Here is a 21,183-nt window from a genome sequence, read left to right as displayed (position 1 = left end):
CCCTGCCTGTGGTAGCTCAACAGCAGAAAAACAGACTGATGTAGAGCTAGTCTCTCCCTATGCCTGTTTTACACTTAACACTTTTGTATGCAGCCAAATCTGCTTTGCACCAACTTAATAAGTAAGAGGAGCGTTAGGCCTTGTATGTATGTAAGTGCCTGGTCCGTCTTTAAAGCCTGGCAAAGAATAATGAGTAACTTGTCATTTCAGTATGAATGTGGGTTGTACCAGCTTAGGGAATGACATGGATTAGATGCTTTTTCAGTTCAAATAATTCTCATTTCACAAGACAATTAAAACTAGTAAGGGCAAGTAAGCACCAAACTGATCTCTGAAGTCAGTGGTCCCAGGTCCTGGGAGCTGTCAGGTAGGCTACAGCCTCCAGGAGCCACAGGCTCTGCAGATTTCTGTGGGTCTGTCAACTGAGCTATGGCCTTTTTTGCTGGCTGAAGTTCTGGCCATGTGTTTTGTTTGCCAACAGCCCTAGAAGCTCACTGCCTTTTCAAATCAGACCAGGTATAGTTATTTACTAAATTGGGTTAAAGAATCAGATTTTGTATTTGAAACATGTGCCCTAGGAGGTTTTAGAGAAAAGCGGGAGGAACCCATCAGAAACCAGCACTTGTTCCTTTGATTCAAAGAGTGTGCGGTGATCTACAGCAGCGTACCACAAGCCTGCTATTTACTGCCACTGAGACGGAAGTTAGCGCTCCCACACCCCGGCAGCGAGATGTGGGAGCTGAAAGCTACTCTGGAAGTATGTCATTTTATACTTCACCACTTTGAGAACCTTTTTTTTTCTTTTTTTTTTTTTTCCTGGGAAATCCTTTTTCTGAATTAATATATCTGAGAAGCTACACAGGCAATTTTGAAACATAAGATCACACTGCTAGAGCCAGGCAGCTCTCAAGGGCAAAGCTTCAGTTCCAAGCAAATGTGTTTAAGACTTTGTGGTGTTAACAGTCTCTCCTCTCCCCCTTCGGATAAATGGAAAATTTCTGTAGTCTCATAAGAAGCCAAGTGAAGGAAAACTTCTGAACCAGAAGAGTAGGTGTTAAGTGTACGAGTCCAATTACTCTGATGATTTAAATTAGTTTAGCACAAGTGGTTAAAATTAGCTAAGGCTCTGGCCCATAGTACTGTGTCAACGAAGATGATTAGCATAAAAATGTGTTTAAATCTATAAAACTTCTTTTCAAGTATACCTTTAAGGTCAAATTCTATCCTGATCAGAACGAGGAGGGCAGGGTAAGATGCTGGTAGATAGATGCTACAGTGACAGGGGAGCGATAAAAACTCTTAAGGCAGAAAGGGAGGTTAATAGCTATGTCCCCAGGAATCCTGACCAGAGCAGGAAATTTTGTGCTGGACCATTATGGGCAGGGGAGCTCACAGTGGGATACATATTACTTCTGCTCTGAACTGGAGCGTTGTGCATGGTGTATATTTTTATGACTACAATGTATGGACTAGACAGCTGGAGGTTTGGGCCTATAACTCAGCAGATGGTGACCCCAGGACATACAGGTTGGCTCTGTAGGTGGCCATACTCCTACCATTTCCATTACTTCTGGGAGAAATTCTGCTGACACAAGCAGAAAAACTCCCTTCTGCCCCCAACATAGGATTAGTCAAGACACACAGACACACACACACACAGAAGCTACTTGTGAGTTTAGCATGCATGCCGCTTAATTTTCTAATCTAGTTTACCATAACTATCATGTTAAATCCAAGCAGACCTTAGTGTTACCATTTATTTGCTTTAGGAAACCTTGACACCAAAACTGGAGGGTTAAAACTGACCCTGCCTGGACGTAAAGCATGTAGGCAGGCAACACTAACGCTGCTAATCTTAGAAATTCATGTTGCTCAAATTTGAAAAAATAACACTCAACAGAATATTCTTCCTAGCTTCACTCCTTTATCATAGTAGGACTTTGGCACCGAGACACCTTTTGCTGGTTCTTTGAATTGCATCAAACTAGAACAGCTTGACAGTCCACATCCTGATGGAGAGACTAAACTTTAACATCAAGGATTATGTTGCTGATTAGCACTTCCAATAATCAAGTAATTGGTACATTAAATAATCCAGAGTTTGGCGACTTGCCTGAAAAGGTCACGCTTGCATTGATTCCTTTTTAGAGAGTCCATGTTGCTATTGCACGAATTCAATCTGTCTGTCCAGAACTCTAGCGTAAAAATATTTGGCTGATTTCCTTCTTTTCACACAATTTGATGGGAAATAAAATCCAGGAAAAGTTGCACATTAGGGCAATATGTTTAGATTTTCCAATTAGGGTAGGTGGGGAGCAAGAGAGAAAGAGGCAATTCTCTGGACTTTTTCTTCTCCAGGCTTAGTGTGGCCAGTGCAATCAATACAAACCTCCGAGGGCCCAAGTCTACACAATTATTAGTGCAGCTCCTACTCTCTTTGTATTTTAGTAGAATTTCTATGAGGTTGGGAGTCGTCTCATGAGGGATCCTTCCCACAACCAGACTGCCGAAGGAGCGGGGCTTTACCTCCGCCCTGCCCCAGGCCTGGGCAGGAGGAACTCATGGGCACAGCGGAGGTCAGGGCTGTGGCATGAGGGGCTGCACCGATGCTCTGCTCCCCCTGCTCGTCCCATCTCTACAGACATGGGCAGGCTCTGAGCCCTGTGCAGCCTTCACAGACAGACTGCTGGGAAGCCAGAAATCTAAGCAGCCCCCCCCCCCGGCTCCTTTGGAATGGCTGTTACCAGCACCACTGAAAGGAGGGCTCTGCATGAAACCAAAGAGTCCTCACCTCAAATCAATCATCATAGCTGCACAAATCACTTGTGTGTGCCTTGAGAGGCTCAAAACCCACCCGCATTTCACTGAGGTACCCACTGGAATGAGATGGTTATCACCCTGTTTATTTCTGCAGAGTATTTTGGGTATCCTTTTTAGCACACAAGGATCCTGGTGTCATATCTCTTCTGCATAGAGGCTACTTCTTTTCTTTTTGTGGAAGAAGGAGGGGATGAACACAGACGGACTAATAACCATCACCATGCCGTGCTATGCTATTGCACAAACCCCAGAGGCATGGCAGACACCTAGGCTGGGCTTTTTAACTTTCAGTCTCTATGGGGACATCTATGTCCGTGCCAGTCACCCTAAGGTTCCTTCACAGCAGGGAGAAATAGGCACTCCTAGGGGACAATTCAACCGAGCTGTCTTAGTTGTCGACTTCAGGATGAGCTCAGCTGTCTCTTTGAAGTGCCTGCTTCTCTAGGTTGATTTTAAAGAGAGCTTAGGCAATTAGCTCAGCTGTGTCTTCATTCCAGATATCTATATTGGGTCAGATTAATTTCACCTGGCAACCTGAAAACTTTCCTGTAACACAACCCTTGCACTGAGACAAAGGAATACATAACATTTTTGGTGAATGGGAAAATGGTTATTCCTGAGGATAACCACTGTGGCAGTTATTGACATTCCGAGAATACAAAGAGCTGAGGACAATAAGTGAGTGATAAAGCATCCTTCTTGTCTTTTCAGTGCAGTTTGTTCAGTTTGCCCACTTTCTCTGTCAAATGCTATTCGTGAAGCGATGTCACGTATAATCGTGTCAACAAGCAAAAATACACAATTCAGTGAATCCAGAACTCTCTCTGAGTTTTAAGGCTTTGGCTCTGGACAATGCTAAACCCTTCTTGGGATCGGGACCTTGGAGAGGTGGCACTACTGCAGCCTGGATGGTCTGGGCAAGCATAAATAGATGCTAAGAACCAGACTGTCTTTGGCTACAGTGTCAACACACGAATGTGCAAGTCTCTTAGCACTGCCTTGAAACAAACCACAGCTATGGAGAGGTTGAGCAAGGTGGGAAAGGATGGGTTAACCACGGCTCTCCTAGAATTAAATAGAAGGGATACAGTCAAATAGTGGCCTTCTCACTAGATCAAATCATGACCCCTAGGTAAAAGCACGTGCACATTTATGAAGAGACAATCTTTCGAGCTCCAAAAGTGGCACACTGGGGTTTGCAATAAAGATCTCGCTGCTGAGAGGGACATACAATCCATCCATAGCTCAGGGGTGGGCAGGGGGATCCCCACTAGCAGGGTCTAGGAGTGTGTAAAGATTTTAAATATTCACTTGACTTCTGAGTTATTGTATATGTTGGTTATTAGTCCAAGAAAGTTATAGTTGTTCCCTGTTCTCGGAAATGTATCTTTTAAATGTACCAGCACATGCCGAAAGCAAAGAATAATGGTTCTGTTCCACCGAAGAAAGAAAATAAATACTGTTTGTGATCAAGGGAAGCAACATTTCCAGCACTGCAGCCAACACAGGGAACGCAGCGTTAACAAATAAAAAGGGAGTTCTGACTATATACTGCGGTATCTTTGATGGTGCAATTAGCCTGCGCTGATGAAGCGGGGAGACGTTGCAATGGCCCAGATTCCACAGCCTGCGCTGCTATCTATGTTTGTGGGTGCCAAGCCCTCCAAGGCAATATTCGTATTGCACCACTGCAGTCACTATTTGTGCTACCAGGGACAGGGATTTACTGGAGGCTACAGAATATTCCACGGATTGTAATGAAATCTGGCATGTCATCAAGCCACATCCGGCAAACCGTCAGTATTTTACTGCTGAACAGATTTCTTGCAACACCCACCATTTTCCCTTTTCCCAAAAGAAGCTCTCCACGCTTGTGAATCTAAACAAATGCAATTACATTTGTTTCTTGCTCACAGGTTTGAAGCAACAGACATATACTAAACTAACAGTTTTACAAAGGCTTTGTTTTATCAGAGGGACTCAGTAGGCCGAATGAAGGGTGGGGGGGTTTCTGCCTCTGGAGCATTGTCCTTGGACAAGCCCTGGTTGTTGGTGGACTTACCCATATCTCTGCCTTGCTTTGCAGCCCTGCCAGGAACCATACAGATATAACCACTGCAGGGCTGGGGGAAACCTCAACTGCTTTTCTAAGGTGGGAGACTTGCAGCGAAGGCAGATACCTCAGGTAAGAGAGTAAAGCCCCATGGCACAGGTCTTGCTGAGTTAAGCTACAGCAGGCAGTGCCTAAACACCGACACCTGAGGAAGGAAAGCTCAGGGAGAGGGGGTCCACTCCCTGGAGTACAGTCCGGCTGAAAGCCAGGGTGCAGTCTGGAGGCAGACCAAACAAAGATGGTCGGAGATGACCATTTGGTAAGTCAATTGGTTCTGAGCTAGCAGGAAGCAGCTGGGTCGTCCTGCTCTATGCTATGCTGTAGGGCAATTTCAATCATCATCATGAAGGCTTGAGTTGCTGCGTAACTCAGCTGGAATAAGTAAGCAGATTAATGGCCCAGACCTAAACCATGTCCTAGGCAGAAAATCACTGACTTTGACATACACAACACAATAATTTCACAGCCAGCACCACCACGAAATGTTCTGTGAGCAAAAGTGTAATGAGGCTGCTGATGGATGGAGTACTGACAAGTACAGATGCAATACAACACAAAGAACAATATTAAAACATAAATACCAATAGTTTACTGAAAGTGCTGATAAATCGGGACCTGTATCTTGTTTCACAAAGGCCACATCCACACGAGTTTGACCTCATACCTGAAAATACTCATTCTACTCACACAGAAGGCAGTAGTGATTACACAAACCTTTACTTATTCTGATTTCGAATTCGGAGACACCTCCTTTTCAATGGTGGCTCCAGATCCTCTGGCCCTGTGCTGAGTATTGGCGTTGAGATAATGCACGGCGCGATAGCAGTCTTTTCTGCTGGTTTTGGCACAGGCTGGATCACACAACCTGTCTTGGGCAGCATCCGCAAAGCATACGCATGGTCCTCATCTGCTGGATTGTTAAGGTTCGGGTCCTGTTTGTCTCCCCCAGCAAGGGGCTCTTCCCCAGTCTTCTTGCCAGCGTCTCCCTCAAGGTGGCAGTTTGATGCACAGTTGTTCTCCTTAACGGACTCCAGCTCGCTCACCGCCAGCTCCTCTGGAGGCTGGGGCTTTTTCAGCTCCTGTGGTGGCTCCGGGTTCTTGGAACCCTCCGTGCTCTTCGTGCCATTCACAATGACATTGCACACCGCTGCACCAGCTTCCAGTCCCGGCATGCCGGAGGCCAAGGAGACGGGACAGCAGTGAGCTCCGTCACTGCACGGTAACGTTTTTGAGTCAACTGGGCTGCAGTTGTCCCTGCAGTCGCTGCAGTTCCTTTTGTCTGAGCTACCAAAAGCCAAATTTACAACACTGTTAGGTTCACGTTCAACTTTGACCTGGGCGTGCAAAGCCCTGTGGATAACATTGTGCAGCCTAGACCGGTGGCCTACTGTTAGGTCTATCACACCGTCCTGTGGACCCTGTAGCACACTGGGGAAACCAAATTTACTGTTCACTGGACTACTAGGTCTGACAGTCAAGTCAACAACTTCATTTTTACTGTGTTCCTGAAGCACTTGAGCTTGATTTAGGGACTGGCCTGAGCAGCTCGGTGACGAGTCAGAGGATTTAGACGATCCTTGCTTTGACTCTCGAGGGGATGAAGAGCTATTGGTTGGCTTTGCTCCAGGTGTCTCGCTGGAGGTACTCGGAATGAAGCTTTCGCCGTTGCTGGAGAAGCCATTGGGGGGTTTGGAGTCGTTGATGTGAGGAATGGGGATGGGAATGGGGATGGGGACGGGCAAAGGGACAATGACAGGATATGGCACTAGTAGAGTCGGGGGTGGCACCAGCGGGGCAAGGGATGGCAATCCAAAGTTCATCATCTGTGGCATAGGCATAGGACCATTTGGCATCATGCTGACGGGGGGGAAGGGAAGACTGGGCAAAGGAGCTCCAGGAGGGGGAGGCGGCAACAAACCTGGAGGATTCCCAGGCATGGTAGGTGTTGTGGGGGGATGGATATGAGGGGAAAGCATCGGCCTGTGCATGGGGCTAGAGGTGGGACCCATATTTCTGGGACCACCTGGTGGGGGACCGATTCCAGGAATCATCGGATTTGATAGAGGGCTGTTAGGATTTGAGGCATGGTGAGGCGGCCCACGAATAAATGGTGGACGGATTTGCTGCATAATTTGCTGTTCCATGAATATGGGCAGAGGAACTGGCCCACGGTTTGTCATCACCATGGGAGGACTGCGAGGTGGGACACCAATTGGAGGCACAATGCTAGCAGGTGGCTGGACAGAAACTGGTGGAATATTTGGATTCTCACTGATGGGAATAGGTTTGGGAACTGGTGTGGGGATTTTAGTGACAGAGCAGTTGGCAGTGTCAGACGGAGAGGCAGTGGTAGACGCTGATGGTCCAGGACCTTGAATTTGGCCAGCTGCAGACGCTGGGGATGGGGCTTTTCTCCGAGCATCTGCTAGCGGTATATTCCAAGAATCTGGAGTCAGCAGCTGCACCCCAGTGCCTTCTGCTTTATTTTCGACTGGAGGATGTAATGTACTGCACAGTCCAGCTGGAAGATTGGCCTGTGTCTCTTTGTAGAAAATGTCCATTTTGTACTGATTGAGACATTTTGCACTGCAGAACTGAAGCCTTCTTTCCCCGTCCCCAAAATCCAGATACTCTTTTGTGTGTCTTATGTGCTTACACCAGTCACATACCTACAACACAGTAATAAAATCAAATCAGGTAAGAAAAGCAATCCTCTCTTCATAGTGTTATTTCAAAAGTCATTTTTCAGTTGCTTTCTAAATACTCACATTATTTTGCTAGCAGAAAAAAATATAGTTATGTTTGTGAAAACTATGCGCTTTTTTTCTCCAAAATATTAGTGAATTGAGTGCCACTCCCTTTTCTGGCTCACATGATCTCAGTTCTGCCTTATACAGTACATATATCTTAAACCCATATCACAGAGAAGAATCCTCAGTTGGCATAAACTGTTATAACACGCATATGTAGGTATAGAAAATGTGTATGAGTATGGCTGCGACTACTCCTCAGCGGTAATCTAAGCACACCTGTGCCATCTGAGATGCCATACTACACAAGGAGTATGATAACTGGAAAAGGGCTCAGGAAGTTGCTGGAAATGAATGCAAATCATTTCTGCTAAACTGCAGCACACTGTAATATTTAGTATTCTATTAAGAGTATCAAATAGTAAGTTGGAAAGGGTGTGGTATTTTAAAATGGCATCATGAAGCAAAAAGCATCATTCATCCTTTGCCCTTCATTCCAAGGAGAAACTTGGAAATAGTCAGGACATTTGTGTGAGGTTCAAATAGTCCCAAATCATGATGTTTCAGCAAGCTGGAATTATTTTCTGAGCTGTTTGCCCACTCTTGTGTACGAGTCACTGAGTAAAACTTCTTGGCAAGCAAGGGCCTATTTAGCAACTTTTCAAATACTATGGCAAGAACTTTACATTGCAGGCTCATTTTTCTTTTGTTTCTCTGCTTTCCATTTAATCCATTTCTGTGTTACTATTGGTGTGGCGAAGGCATAGCCATTTTTTTTTTAAAGTAAGGCTGCAGAACTAATTAAGCTGTGAAAGGTTTTCCCAGTTGTAAACCACTAGACACCAAAGTTCAAAAAATAGTCATTCTAGGCTTCGGAATCCATTACTTCAGAGAAATTATTGTGATTTCATTAACACATTAATTTTGCAACACCAACAGCTCTCACAGATGGTGAAGACATGATCTACAATTCAAATATGACTCTTGTTTGCACAAATGCCTTTCCTTCATATGGCATTTTAAACAAGAATTAATATGAGTAATCTTGCCATAGCTATAAACAGATAAACAGATGTCAGATTTTTCAGTGCCTTACTTTTTTGACAGAATTTTACACACACAAACCCCCCATTTTTGTCATTTACATTAGTTCTCAAAATACTCCGTTGACAGAGATTTTTGGTGCTTTCTATCAGTATGTTGAGCCTATGACCATGTCAGAATACATCCTGGTATTGTTTGCTCTGCCTTTTCCGAATAGCCCATATTAGCTTGTTTTGAAATGACTATATCTTTTGTAAAAAAAAAAAAAAAAAAAAAAAAAAAAGGAAAAGAAGAATATGATTGTGAAAAGACTGCATTAAAAGGATAATTAATTTTAATAACTATTGGCCATATAAACAATTCCAAACAACATATGTCGGGCATCTGATTACCCATCTCATTTAACTCTCAGCTTTCCTTTAATATAAACAGTGGTGACATTTTTGAGTTTTCAGTAATATATCTTTAATATATATACACACACATATACACACCCACACCCCCTATATGCTATGGCTATTAGCCTGTTTATTTTAACTCTATGACCTTTTGGTTATCCAGTTGTGTTGCTATTTGATCCCCGCTCCTGCCTCCCCACCCCATTCACACGCTCACGCACACGCTCCCCGTCTCTACCACGAAGATTTTATCCCAGCATTTAAATCACACTAAATAATTACTTGAGAAGTAGCAATTATTAAGCCACCCCTGAAGTTTGGGAATGCAGGGCCCAGATTTTTAGCTTGGGCACACAGACGCAGCGCCACGTGAGATAAAGGAGGGGGGTACTGGTGATGCTCGATACGGGCGGCATTAGGACGGGCATATTTCCATCACGATACCCCACGCGAGGGAGAAAATTTCCCGGTGCGTTGCAAACAGGGCCAGCTCTGCATTGAACGCACACTGATGATGTAGCGCTCTAAAAAAACTTGGACAAAAAGGCTGTCAAATGCACAGCAGAGTCGAGATAAATGCCTCCCGCTGCCATAGCACAGGCGTCCCCCCAAGGCGTAGGGCAGATGGGAAGCAGGAGTGCAGGGAGGAAGGCAAAGCAGGGACGAACCCACTTCCAAGGGCCCCTGGGTTTTTACCAGGCATCGGCTCTCCCTCTTCTCCCTGTTGGAAGGCTCAGCGGCCATCGCAGACAGCACCGGAGCTGGGCAACCCCTCGCCGCAAATAGTGCAAACAAGCAGCAGTGGGCACTGAACCATCCCGGGTATTTGGCATTGGATGTGGATTTCGCCACCCACCTGGCAAGTCCACACAGGATGGTCTGATGGAAACACCTTATAACTGACCTCCTGAAATTTTCTGACTTGCCACTGTTTTACAAGCAGACAAAAGGGGAATTTGTGAGTCTACACCGCGAGTTAATAAGGTACTATTTAACTCAGTAAGGCTGTTGAATTTCACTTAAAGTCATTTTTGATGGAGAGCTCGCTGCTGTAGCCACAAAAAGCTACCTTTTTGTGTGTATGGAATCAGGATGCAAACCACTGTGCTCCTTCTGCCACTTGCAGGGTATGCTCTTGCCCCAAGGGCTGTGCAAAGAGGCAGGGGGTCTCCACATGTACCCCAAGAACTGCACAATGAGGTACAAGGAGTTCCCAGCGGGCTCCTGAGGAAGGCTAGGGGAAGGATGAAGCCCACCCCAGCCCATCACCCACCAAAACAGTATCTTCTTGCAGGGGAAAGATGGGGAGAAGACCGGTCCTGAAGGCGGCTGCTGTAAGGGATGGGGCAGGACTCCAGATGCAGCTGCTGCCCTGATTCAGTCCTTGGATGATGCGGCTAAGATTTGCCCTTCCTTCGGGGCAAAGGAAGCAAACCAACATGTAAGCCCGCTGCCAAAGAAGCACCTGAGAAATACGAGAGAGTAAACCCAGCCTCCTGATCTTTCTAGGAAGCGCCCCCTTGGTGACTTTAATTAAACTGACTAAAAGAAAAATATAGACCCCGAAAAAGTTGTGGCACCTTTTCTAATAATTTCTAATAATTTAATTTTATTAGTTATCAGTTGAAAAATTCACTGAAATACTTCAGTGTTTTATTGCTGTATTGATTTGTTTATCTCAAGTGGGCTCCTGTGTCACCCCTAGCTAAACAAATATTTTCTCTTCCTCAGTAAAATATTTAGAAATCCTGCTTAGAAATTCTTTACTGATTTCTCCTGTTTTCAATAATTCACTGAGGTACAAGAAACTCTGAAGTCTGCCTGCCTCACTCACATATTAATCACAGACCATTCTGTATATTTTATCACTAAAATTAATTACAGCCACAGAAATTAAAGGCAGCAATTCTGTCCCTCTGAACATCCTGGATGGACCAAATATCTAATAATTATCATCTCATCGATTTTATGCAACATCTCAAACTGTTGAAGTTAACGTCAGTGAGAAATGTCTATCATCTACTACATCCATGTATTTCACTATTTCCTTCCTTCCTTCCTTCCTTCCTTCCTTCCTTTCTTTCTATCTACCTACCTATCTATCTCTCTACCTACCTACCTATCTATCTACCTAAGCAATCAGTCTATGCTGCTTATTTAAGATACAAGTATAAAATGTGCATGTCATGGGCAGGTAATATAATATGTTACAATACCATACTAAAAGGCAGAAAAACAGTCCCTACGATGAGGAGGAAATTACTGGAGTAGAAAAAATGTCACTTAAGAATTAATGAATCAAGTCTGTCTTAGAGGATTGATCATTTAAGATGAGGTCAATGAATTTATGATACAAATGGCTATATCACTAGAGGTAATAAAACGGAGCAATATCATTCATTTTACATCTAACTAATGACGTGCTCAGAGTAATTACAGACTTCTTCTAAAAGCCTACACTGATTAGTTCAGATGTGATAGGTGAAACATATATATCTTTCTGTTCAATAAAATAACGTTTTCTTATCTGTAAAACACACAGCCAATGTCTTATTTTTTTAAGTACTTGTATTCCGTACAGAACATCGTCGTTCTTCATAACCAGCTCAAAATCTCTCTGTTCATTTATTCTTCCTGCTTCCCTTTTCCTGCCTCATCCTTTCCCTTCACCGGACAACCAGAAGAAGAGCTAAACTGTTGCAGAGTGCCTGTAAGTGCTGCGCAATGGATTTGGTAGTGCTTACGCATGGGAGTAGCTCCCCAGGTTTCAGCTGGATTAGTCACGAGAGTTAACGCTGCGGGGTCAAGTTGGGAGGGTCTGACCCAGCACCCGTGGAAAACAATGGAGAGACTCCTCTTTAATGCAATTAATAAGCTTTGGGTCTGACGCTCGATGCCGGCCTCCGCTCACCCTGGAGTCAGTGGGAGCCTTGCCCCTGACCTCAACAGGAGCAGAGGCAGGGCCGGGGATTTTGGGAGGAACTGCAGTAGAAAATCCCATAGCACAAGTTAACAAAGGGAATACCCGGGAAGAAAATAGATGCCGCAAGGTCGAGTTTCAGACATATCCTAAGAAACACGGGTGAAGCAACAACTTTGTACATTTCTACCCAAAAACAGGTGGGACCGGTAGTGGTGTGACTGACAAGGAGCGTGAACATTTCCAAGAGAAAGGGTCCGACCTTGCAAGGTGCTAACAGATCCCCTCTGCACCTTCAACTCCCTTGGAAAATACTCCTAGGACCGCTCTTGGGCAAGCACACTTCACACCACGAATGCCAGAATACAAACCCGAAATGACAGAAAGATCAGTAATAAGATAACTGCCTATCTCATTCAGCTGTAACGCAACAACCCTCAAGAAGATTAAATTTACCTAACTGGGGCATGTCCAACGCTAAACAACAGAATGAACATTTCCTTCAGTACATTTAATGTATTTATATTTTAGTGGCGGGTTGCCAGTGTGCTACTTATAAGCTCAATGACTTGATATCATTCATCCGCTTTCCTGTGAAACATGCAGCAATCTACACCAGGAGACGACTCAGAAGACACCGCATCAGCAGAAACACTACTCGCACCCGATACGGGAACACCGAGGAAGCCAGGACCCAGGGATCCTGTAACGCTCAGATTTCTCTAATACAAAGAGGGGAAAAAAGCCATTCCTGTTGGCATCCCTATCTTTATTTTGATAGAAACATCCAAAGCGGAGTCCCGACATGGCCATGAGGTTACCCCGCGGGCACAACACAGGCATCCTGCTACACTTAAAAGGGCCATGCTTGGGCTTTAGGCACAGAGTAATTAATACTTTAATCGGCTGTCAAATGCAGGCACAAAGTTCATCCATTAGTGCAGTCTGCCACTAACCTCTGAAGGATAATCCAGTATCCGCCACTACTTCATTAAGAAACACATTTGCTAAAATCTGTCTGTGGAGATATTTACATCAGCCCAAGAGAAACCAGGAACGAGTAACATGTGAACACCACCGCTGTGGTGAACGTGAGCCTGTGCCTTAAACACAACACTTTGGACTAGTATTATCTCCCTGGTAAAGCTTAGTGAAAGGACAGAAAGGGGTCACTAGGGCAAAGACAGTCCCTTTTCAGCTTCTCCAGAACCAGAGGGTGACTAACAAAGCTCCTCTCCTTGCTCAGGAGAATGCCATTGTGGAAGACCTTGCACAAGGGAAGGCTGCATCACATCCTGAGGACCACGCTCTTATCAAAGACACCGAAACATGGGACAGAAGATGATCAAAACCTTGCTTCTTGGTATAAAAGCCATGTATTCAACTTTGCTGAGTAGTTTCTACTCCTCTTTCCCACTGTGGTCTCCAACCGCTGTCTCTTCATACATGCTTAGGCATATGTTCTGGCTTCATGGATGCCACTGCACATTTCCTGTATCCCATTCTGGCCCTGGTTGCCTTTCCTTTTAGCCCAGACTGTGTCCCAGGCCCTTCCCTGCAGCTTCCAATCCTGCCACCCACCCAGGATGTGCGAGGCGTGAAGGCAGAGGCTCCCACCCCATCCCAAAAGCCGCAAGGTGAGGAGACAACCCCCCTGTCCCTGCACAGGCTCCTGTCTTGCAGCCAAGCAAGAACCCGACACACCAGCCGTAAGTTTTTCAGCAAGGGCTCAAGTTTTTTGAAGCCTGCCAAACATTGGACGCGGCAGCAATCTAGAAATTAGGAAGTGGCTTGAAATGCACATAACAGAGGTTTCTAGTAAACAGCCAAATGAGTCACAACTAGTGCTCTTACACACAGCTCAGTCAAACCCTTCGCAGATCACCCACCGGCCGCCGCGGCATGGACACCAAGGCATCTTGCCAGCCGGGCCCCCTCGCAAGGCTCTGAAGCACTCCCAGCAGGATACCAGGGGAAAATTCAGTATATTGAAAGAAAAGAAACCTAGATCTGTGTGCCCTGAGGGACTACGTGCCTAAATATATTTAAAGGGCAAAGGCGTGTGAAATCTTTCTCAGCTGTCCTTGCCAGCTCCCCCAGCTTGCTGGGCAACGTGGCTGCCTGCTCCCTCCATTTATCCACCACCAAGGCTCCTCTTTGGAGCAGGTCACCTAAAAGGTAATGGCAATTTCTAAACAAATCACCTCATAGATTCTGCCCAGGGTGCTAAATCCTGCACACGGCCTCGTCTTTGCAGTCTGTTGCAGGGCCAAGCACAGAGAAACTTTGGAGCAATGAGCTGTACCTCAAGTATTACTGTATTCAACGCTTCTGAGCACAGAGAAGCCCCAGTGGGGCTCTGGGTTGGACAAACAGCAAACAGCAGCTTGGAGGTCTGTACTAATTCTTCACTGGTCCCCTCGTGGAGCTGCCCCTGGGGAAGCAAAGCCCCTGCCAGGTTGGGAAGGCGCCACTCAGCTAATAGCAAACAAACATGTGGTGATTTCTTTGACATAAAGATGGTTCCAAGGCACTGGAGTTCCCTTTTAGCATTTTCTGACTCAGAAAAAAAAAGATGAATATTAAGAAGTAACAAGGTAGGCATCCTGACATGCCAACTGGGAAAGCTGAGCTGGTTGGGAAGATCTGCAGAAGGACATGGCCGTGCTCTGCTCATATGTGTGGTGTCAGAGAGAAGAGAAGGGGAATACGTTCCACCCAGAGACAACGTCAAATGACAAACTCATTCGAGAGGCTAGAAATAATCAGCATAATGGAATTGAAATTCATAATTTAAAGGCTTTTTTGCTTATCCTAATGCTGTTGTGCTTTCTTCCCAGATAATTATCACAAAAGGTATTCAGCTGTCAGCACTCTGCCCCAAATAGAATCATAGAATTGCTAAGGTTGGAAGGGACCTTTAAGATCATCAAGTCCAATCATCAACCTACCCTGACAAAACCACCTCTAAACCATGTCCCTAAGCACCACATCTACCCTTTTTTTAAACACCTCCAAGGATGGCGAATCTACCACGTCCCTGGGCAGCCTATTCCAATGTCTAATAACCCTTTTAGTGAAAAAATGTTTCCTAATATACAATCTAAACCTCCCCTGACATAACTTGAATACATTTCCTCTCGTCCTATTACTTTTCACCAGGGAGAAGAGGTCAGCCCCCACCTCTCTACAACCTCCTTTCAGGTAGTTGTAGAGGGTGATAAGGTCTCCCCTCCGCCTCCACTTCTCCAGGCTAAACAACCCCTCCAGTTCCCTCAGTCGTTCCTCATAAGGCTCGTCCTCCAGACCCCTCACCAGCTTTGTAGCCCTTCTCTGGACACACTCCAACACCTCAATGTCCTTCTTGCAGTGAGGGGCCCAAAACTGAACACAGTACTCGAGGTGGGGCCTCACCAGTGCCGAGTACAGGGGGATACAGGGGGATAATCGCTTCCCTAGTCCTGCTCACCACACTATTCCTGATACAGGCTAGGATGCCGTTGGCCTTCTTGGCCACCTGGGCACACTGCTGGCTCATGTTCAGCTGGCTGTCCATCAACACCTCCAGGTCCTTTTCTGCCGGGCAGCTTTCGAGCCACTCCGCCCCAAGCGTAGCACTGCATGGGGTTGTTGTGACCCATGTGCAGGACCCGGCACTTGGCCTTGTTGAACCTCATACCATTGGCCTCGGCCCATTGGTCCAGCCTGCCCAGATCCCTCTGCAGAGCCATCCTACCCTCAAGCAGATCAACACGCCTGCCTATCTCAGTGTCATCTGCAAACTTACTGAGGGTGCATTCGATCCCCTCATCCAGATCATCGATAAAGATATTAAAGAGAACTGGCCCCAGCACCGAGCCCTGGGGGACACCACTTGTGACTGGACACCAACTGGATTTAACTCCATTTACCACCACTCTCTGGGCACGGCCATCCAGCCAGATTTTACCCAGCGAAGAGTATATCTGTCCAGGCCATGAGCAGCCAGCTTCTCCAAGAGAATGCTGTGGGAAACCGTGTCAAAAGCCTTGCAAAAATCCAGGTAGATAACATCCACAGCTTTTCCCTCATCCACTAAGTGGGTCACCTTATCACAGAAGGAGATCACATTGGTTATGATGGAGCGGGCCCAGCCTCTCCAGAAGCCACCCAACCTGCCATCACTCACCAAGGTGTCCCACGTCTCCCTACCCCATCCTCCTCCAAAACGCCCACCCTGGACCAGTTCAGGCTTCTTCTCAAAAGGGACTGGGTAGCCCGAGGCATGGCTGCTGCCTGAACAGGGTACGCAGGGGTCTGCATGCCCAGCACCACAGCTGATGCATGCTGGCCCATGGGGTGGGGGCTTTGGTTGGGGGGGGGAGGAGGGCAATCCACAGCATCTACTTTCAAGATGACCGTAACCAAAACCCTGCCTCAGCTGTCATGACTGGGAATTGATGCTCTTTCACTACCAAATGTCAACCAACACTAGTAACAGGCATACTCCAAAGCGTAGCTCTAAGCAGTTACCCATCCTCGATCACCATTTTCAATGTGCTTATGGCAAGACATTCAGCACGTTTATCGTTCCAGGATTTTTCTGCCCAAGATGGCTCGTGATATTTTTTTATGATTGTTCCACTTGACTTGAGTGATTATTATAGAAAATTAAAAAAAAAATAAAATCATTCCAGCTGAAACCTGCTGCGAAGGAACCCCGAGGCAGGCTCTAACACACTGTGAATGTGGTTACAATATAGCTGGTAGCGATGCTAGGTGTGAAGGAAAACAGATTTTTACAATGTTTGGAGCTTTGTGCAAAAACAGTTGACAAAACAGAACACTGGAGTCGCCTACAACTTAAAACCGTCCTGTGATGAGTTTGTCTCTGTTTAAAAGCGACCAAAGCTTGCCTGCTTACTTGCTTCTCCTTTCTCTGACGTAACCCTCCTAAACTTCTCGTCCTCCTGAAAATCTTTACCACAGTACTGAGGAGCAAATACTGACTTTATGTCATTTAAATGCAAGACCCACTCTGTCTCCATTTTTCATCCTAATTATGCAAAAATCTAAGCTACATGAAGCATAAGGAGAAAATAGACCTATTTGGTAATTAATGGCTAATGATAAATTGATTTCATTTTTTGAATCATTGCAGTTGTCATCTGTGGTATTTAAAACATAGTCTTTTCAAAGCCCTTGCGTTCCTTTGTGTTGGGGGGCTTTTTAATGTTCCCAGCCAAAAGCAACAAATGTAAGTTATGCTAATACCCGGTGGAAATCCAGGTTGGGTCTTGTTTCATCAGAGTGGCTACATATTTGATTTTGTATAGAAACAGCTGAGCTCCGTGTTTTCAACTTCAGTCTGAGGCTTTGAAACCACAGGAGGAACTTTGGATCTGAAACCACTGGTGAAGCCCACAATATGGTGGGCAAAACTTCAGGGAAAATGAATGTAGTGTGAGGTGGGGCTTGCCAAGAGGCAAGTTCTTCTCCCCAGAAACCTTCCTGGCTGAAATAACACAGAATGGGACAATAACTGCATTTAAACCTTAAAATCCTTAATATGGGTTTTTTACACTTGTACCATAAAAGCTGATTACAGGGCACATCTGCACTGATGTTTCAGTACTGGCTAAGGCCACCACTCCAGCAGTGACAGAAGTCCTAAATAAAATTTAGATGATGCAGAAGATGAAAAGAGGGCAAGAGCAGGAGAGAGAGGTGGGGAGGTTACATGCCCTCATCAGGACAGACAACTTGTCTCATGAAGACTCACACTTCAGAAATGCCTGAAGATCACCTAAGCCTGAATGCCCTTTCCAAGAGTAATGCAGGCCCTGAGAAACCTCGTCCCACTGTGAGTCCATTGGCCTTTGAGCATAACTATGTCATGCAAGAGACTGTGGGGCAGAGCAAACCCTGGCTCAAGCCACTGAGTCCCAAGCTCAAGTCTCCAACACCCATCAAGCCTCAAGCTCATCAGACAGCTGCCACAGATCTGCAAGTAGTAGCCAACATTTGCACGGTGGTGTGCCCACACAAAAAGGTCAAGAGGCAATTCCTCTTCCAGACTTAACCTGGTCTGGCAGGAGACCATTCAAGTGTGTCTGTAGCCTCCTTCTTGGTAAGCCTAATTTGAGGGTAGGGATCTGTGGACTCAACTGAGTGTCTGCATCATGCTCCTCAAGGCCCTTAGCTCATGGGTGGCACTGGGAGAAGTCAGCTTGGCAGACCAGTGGCACAGATCTATGTGCTGGTCAGGCAAGCAGTTTGATTCAGGTTATGTGGGCATTGGTCACCTTGATGTCAGACACTTGATTTCCAGGCCAAGACTTCCCATGATGTGCATTCTGAAATTCCCCTGGTCCTGAAACGATTTGGGAAAAAAATGAGCAGCCAGAAGCAAGAACTACATCGAGTAGGTGAAACTGGGAGCCTCAGTGAACTACAGTAGGTGCCTTTCCACAACAGTATGTTTTGCTTTATGATCATCAAGCTGTCAGTGCCACAGTGAGAGCTTTGCTTCTTCCTAAAGATGACATGAATGTACCTCCTCAAACTGCTGCCACTAAAGCCATGCAAAGTATCGGTAGTGGGAATTGTCATAAACACCTTGAGAACAGGACAAGAACTATCGGCTTTGAATATTCAGGAACCCAAAAGAAAGAAAACAAAGCTAGCAGCTGGAAAAATATTTCTGGGGCTTAGAAGTACTCCTTCACAGTGTGCAGTGCCCGTCCAGTCTCTTCAGGGCAGCAGGGGAAGGTCAACCTAGGAAATCCCCCCCCTTCCTCTCCCTCAGAGAGTGGAAATGCATTTCTTTCCTCATGGGGAGATTTACCCCCATGTCCTTGGAGAACCTTCTGCACAGTTTACATTTTCATGTGGTCAGCTACAAGAGGTAGCAGAGCAGCTTCTCCATCCCTGGGGTCCCCAAGCTGTGGGGACTCACCAGTGCTTCAGGCTGAGAACCACTGCCAGCCCCTCCTCAGGGGACAGATGAGAGGGCCAGCACCGCTGCCACGCCAGGAGCTCCTCGCTCCTGTGCAGGGGCTGCAGAGACCCTGCTCCTCAGGAGAACAGGACCAAACATCAGTCACGGAAGGTTTCTTCCGCAGAGCAGCTGTCAACCAGTGCACTGAGGAAAGAGAGCCTGTAGGCAGCACTCCCTGCATCCAGGCCCAGCAACCAGGAAAAGAAAGGGAAATTGAGAGCAATTAACATTGTAAGTGTTTCTATCACATTCTTTTGAGAATTACAGATGCTGTTAAGCACAGGAAAACTTAAAAGTAAAAGAGGAAAGGGGCACTTTACTAGCCTCAAATAGTATCTCACATAGCGAGTGACCAAAATCTTTCCAAATGAGAAATCTTCACCCTTGACAATCTCATGCTACCAAGTCTGCAGATAACTTCAGAAGCCAAATGAAGATTCATATTCTCTAATTAATTCAGTTTTTTATTCAGGACCTGAATAAACATGTTCAGCCTTTTTTTCTGAACAAAACTTTATTCTGGTCATATAGCAAAGTAACATTTTTGGATGGAAAATAACCCATGTGGCTCATCTGTCTAGAATTTATATCTGGTAATATCTTATATGTATTTTTTCTCCAATATATTTTCTTTTTAATATTCAAGAGAATATAAAAATAACAATAAAACCCCCTCCATTACGTTTCCAGTGGCTCACAGGTTGGTTGACAAGACTATAAATGTAATAATGAGGAGGTTTGAGAGGCAGGTTAATGTTTTTTGCTAACATATGATGCTTTTAGCCTAAGGCATTGCTGGAGGCCAACACCACTTCACCTGGACCAAAATCACCACTGAACAGCCAGTAAATCACTCAGACTTAAATGCAGTATTACTGGGTCTAGAGAATATTACTACAATCTAGATCTGAAATATCATTAGTCCGTAGAATAGCAAGAAGGAATGCAATCTGAAACCTTGAGAAATCTTTATTTACCTGTGATGAAGGGTTCTAAGTCCAATTCTTCCTCTCACCTATGCCATTGTACAGTGGCATAACTGTCACTGATTTTTGTGTTGTTTCTTCTGACTTATGCTTGTCCAAGCAAGAAGCTTACAGAATAGAAGTCTCTGGGTGCTTTGGAATATATATATATGTTTTTTTCCCACCTATCTATATAGGTCAGGAATCTTCAGGCTTTATTATTACATGTTAATTTCTATCATGCAATAATATTTACAGGCCAGGACCCATTATACGCTATGTGTTCTAACATATACATACACAGCTCTAACATAACATACACAGCGTGGGCTGCAGCGGAACTGTCCGGGTTTCACAGTCTACCTGGGGCAGACCCCCTGCACACATTTCCCCACCTTTCCCAAACATATAAAATCCTTGAGGGATTGCATCAACTGCTTACTTGGAAAAATAATGTTAAGGAAAGATTGACTTGATCAGGGAAAGATTGACTTGACCGTTAGTAAAAATGGATGAAAAAAAAATAAATTACAACTTTCCAAGAGAAGTGTTGCTGGGTTTTAGTCTATAGAGCTTTGAAGGGAGTCAAAACTGTTCCAGATTTGACTGCGTGTGATTCACACTTTGAGAATTGATGGTTTCGCCACTGGTAATGGTACACACCATCCGCGTCCCAGAATACATTCAGTTTAAAGAGCAGCCCTCTCTCTGGAAACCACATTTGATTAGAACAACCCTGGGCCAGATCCAAAATCTGCTTGGATCAAGGAAAAGTGTGTCACATCGGTTTCAGCCCAGGACTGAGACGTGTCACATCTCTTGCAGATTGGGCATGGAGACTGGAATTCATTTTCCCATTTCCTCTGGAGTTGGGGGCTGGAGAAGATGAAGCCAAGTGAGGGAAATTGCTCGCCTGTGCACAGAGGAAGCATTCTGCATCCCTCTGGTTTCTCTTGCTGCGAGGCACTGAGCCTGTTGGTACAGACCCAGCTCGTCTTCTCCCTTCTATTAGCACAAAATCACCAGTGGAGAGAGGCTTATTCTGAGCAACTGTTGGGCACTCTCACAGGGAGCATGTAAGACTGAAATAAGGGCCAGGGAAAAGAAGAGACGGGGAATGCAACAGTCTGCATATCCTCCAAATAGTGAGGAGAGGAGGGGAGAGGAGAGGGGAGGAGGAGAGAGGAAAGTAGA

The 21,183-nt window shown here is 45.5% G+C and overlaps 1 protein-coding gene across 1 annotated transcript in view; it reads right to left on the bottom strand.

Annotated features, from left to right (window-relative positions):
- Positions 1-21,183, bottom strand: part of SOBP (sine oculis binding protein homolog (Drosophila)) — a 114,983-nt gene that overhangs the window by 10,788 nt on the left and 83,012 nt on the right. Inside the window, exon 6 of the mRNA XM_009893861.1 lies at positions 5,648-7,602. Within this exon, the coding sequence (XP_009892163.1) occupies positions 5,650-7,602 (1,953 nt within the window). The 3' untranslated portion in view covers positions 5,648-5,649. The remainder of the gene's footprint in view (positions 1-5,647; positions 7,603-21,183) is intronic.

The sequence above is a fragment of the Charadrius vociferus genome, unplaced genomic scaffold (assembly GCF_000708025.1).
Source record: "Charadrius vociferus isolate BGI_N301 unplaced genomic scaffold, ASM70802v2 scaffold129, whole genome shotgun sequence".
Classification (NCBI taxonomy): domain Eukaryota; kingdom Metazoa; phylum Chordata; class Aves; order Charadriiformes; family Charadriidae; genus Charadrius; species Charadrius vociferus.
The sequence above is the reverse complement of the archived record's forward strand: the minus strand, read 5'-3'. Positions and strand labels throughout refer to the sequence as shown.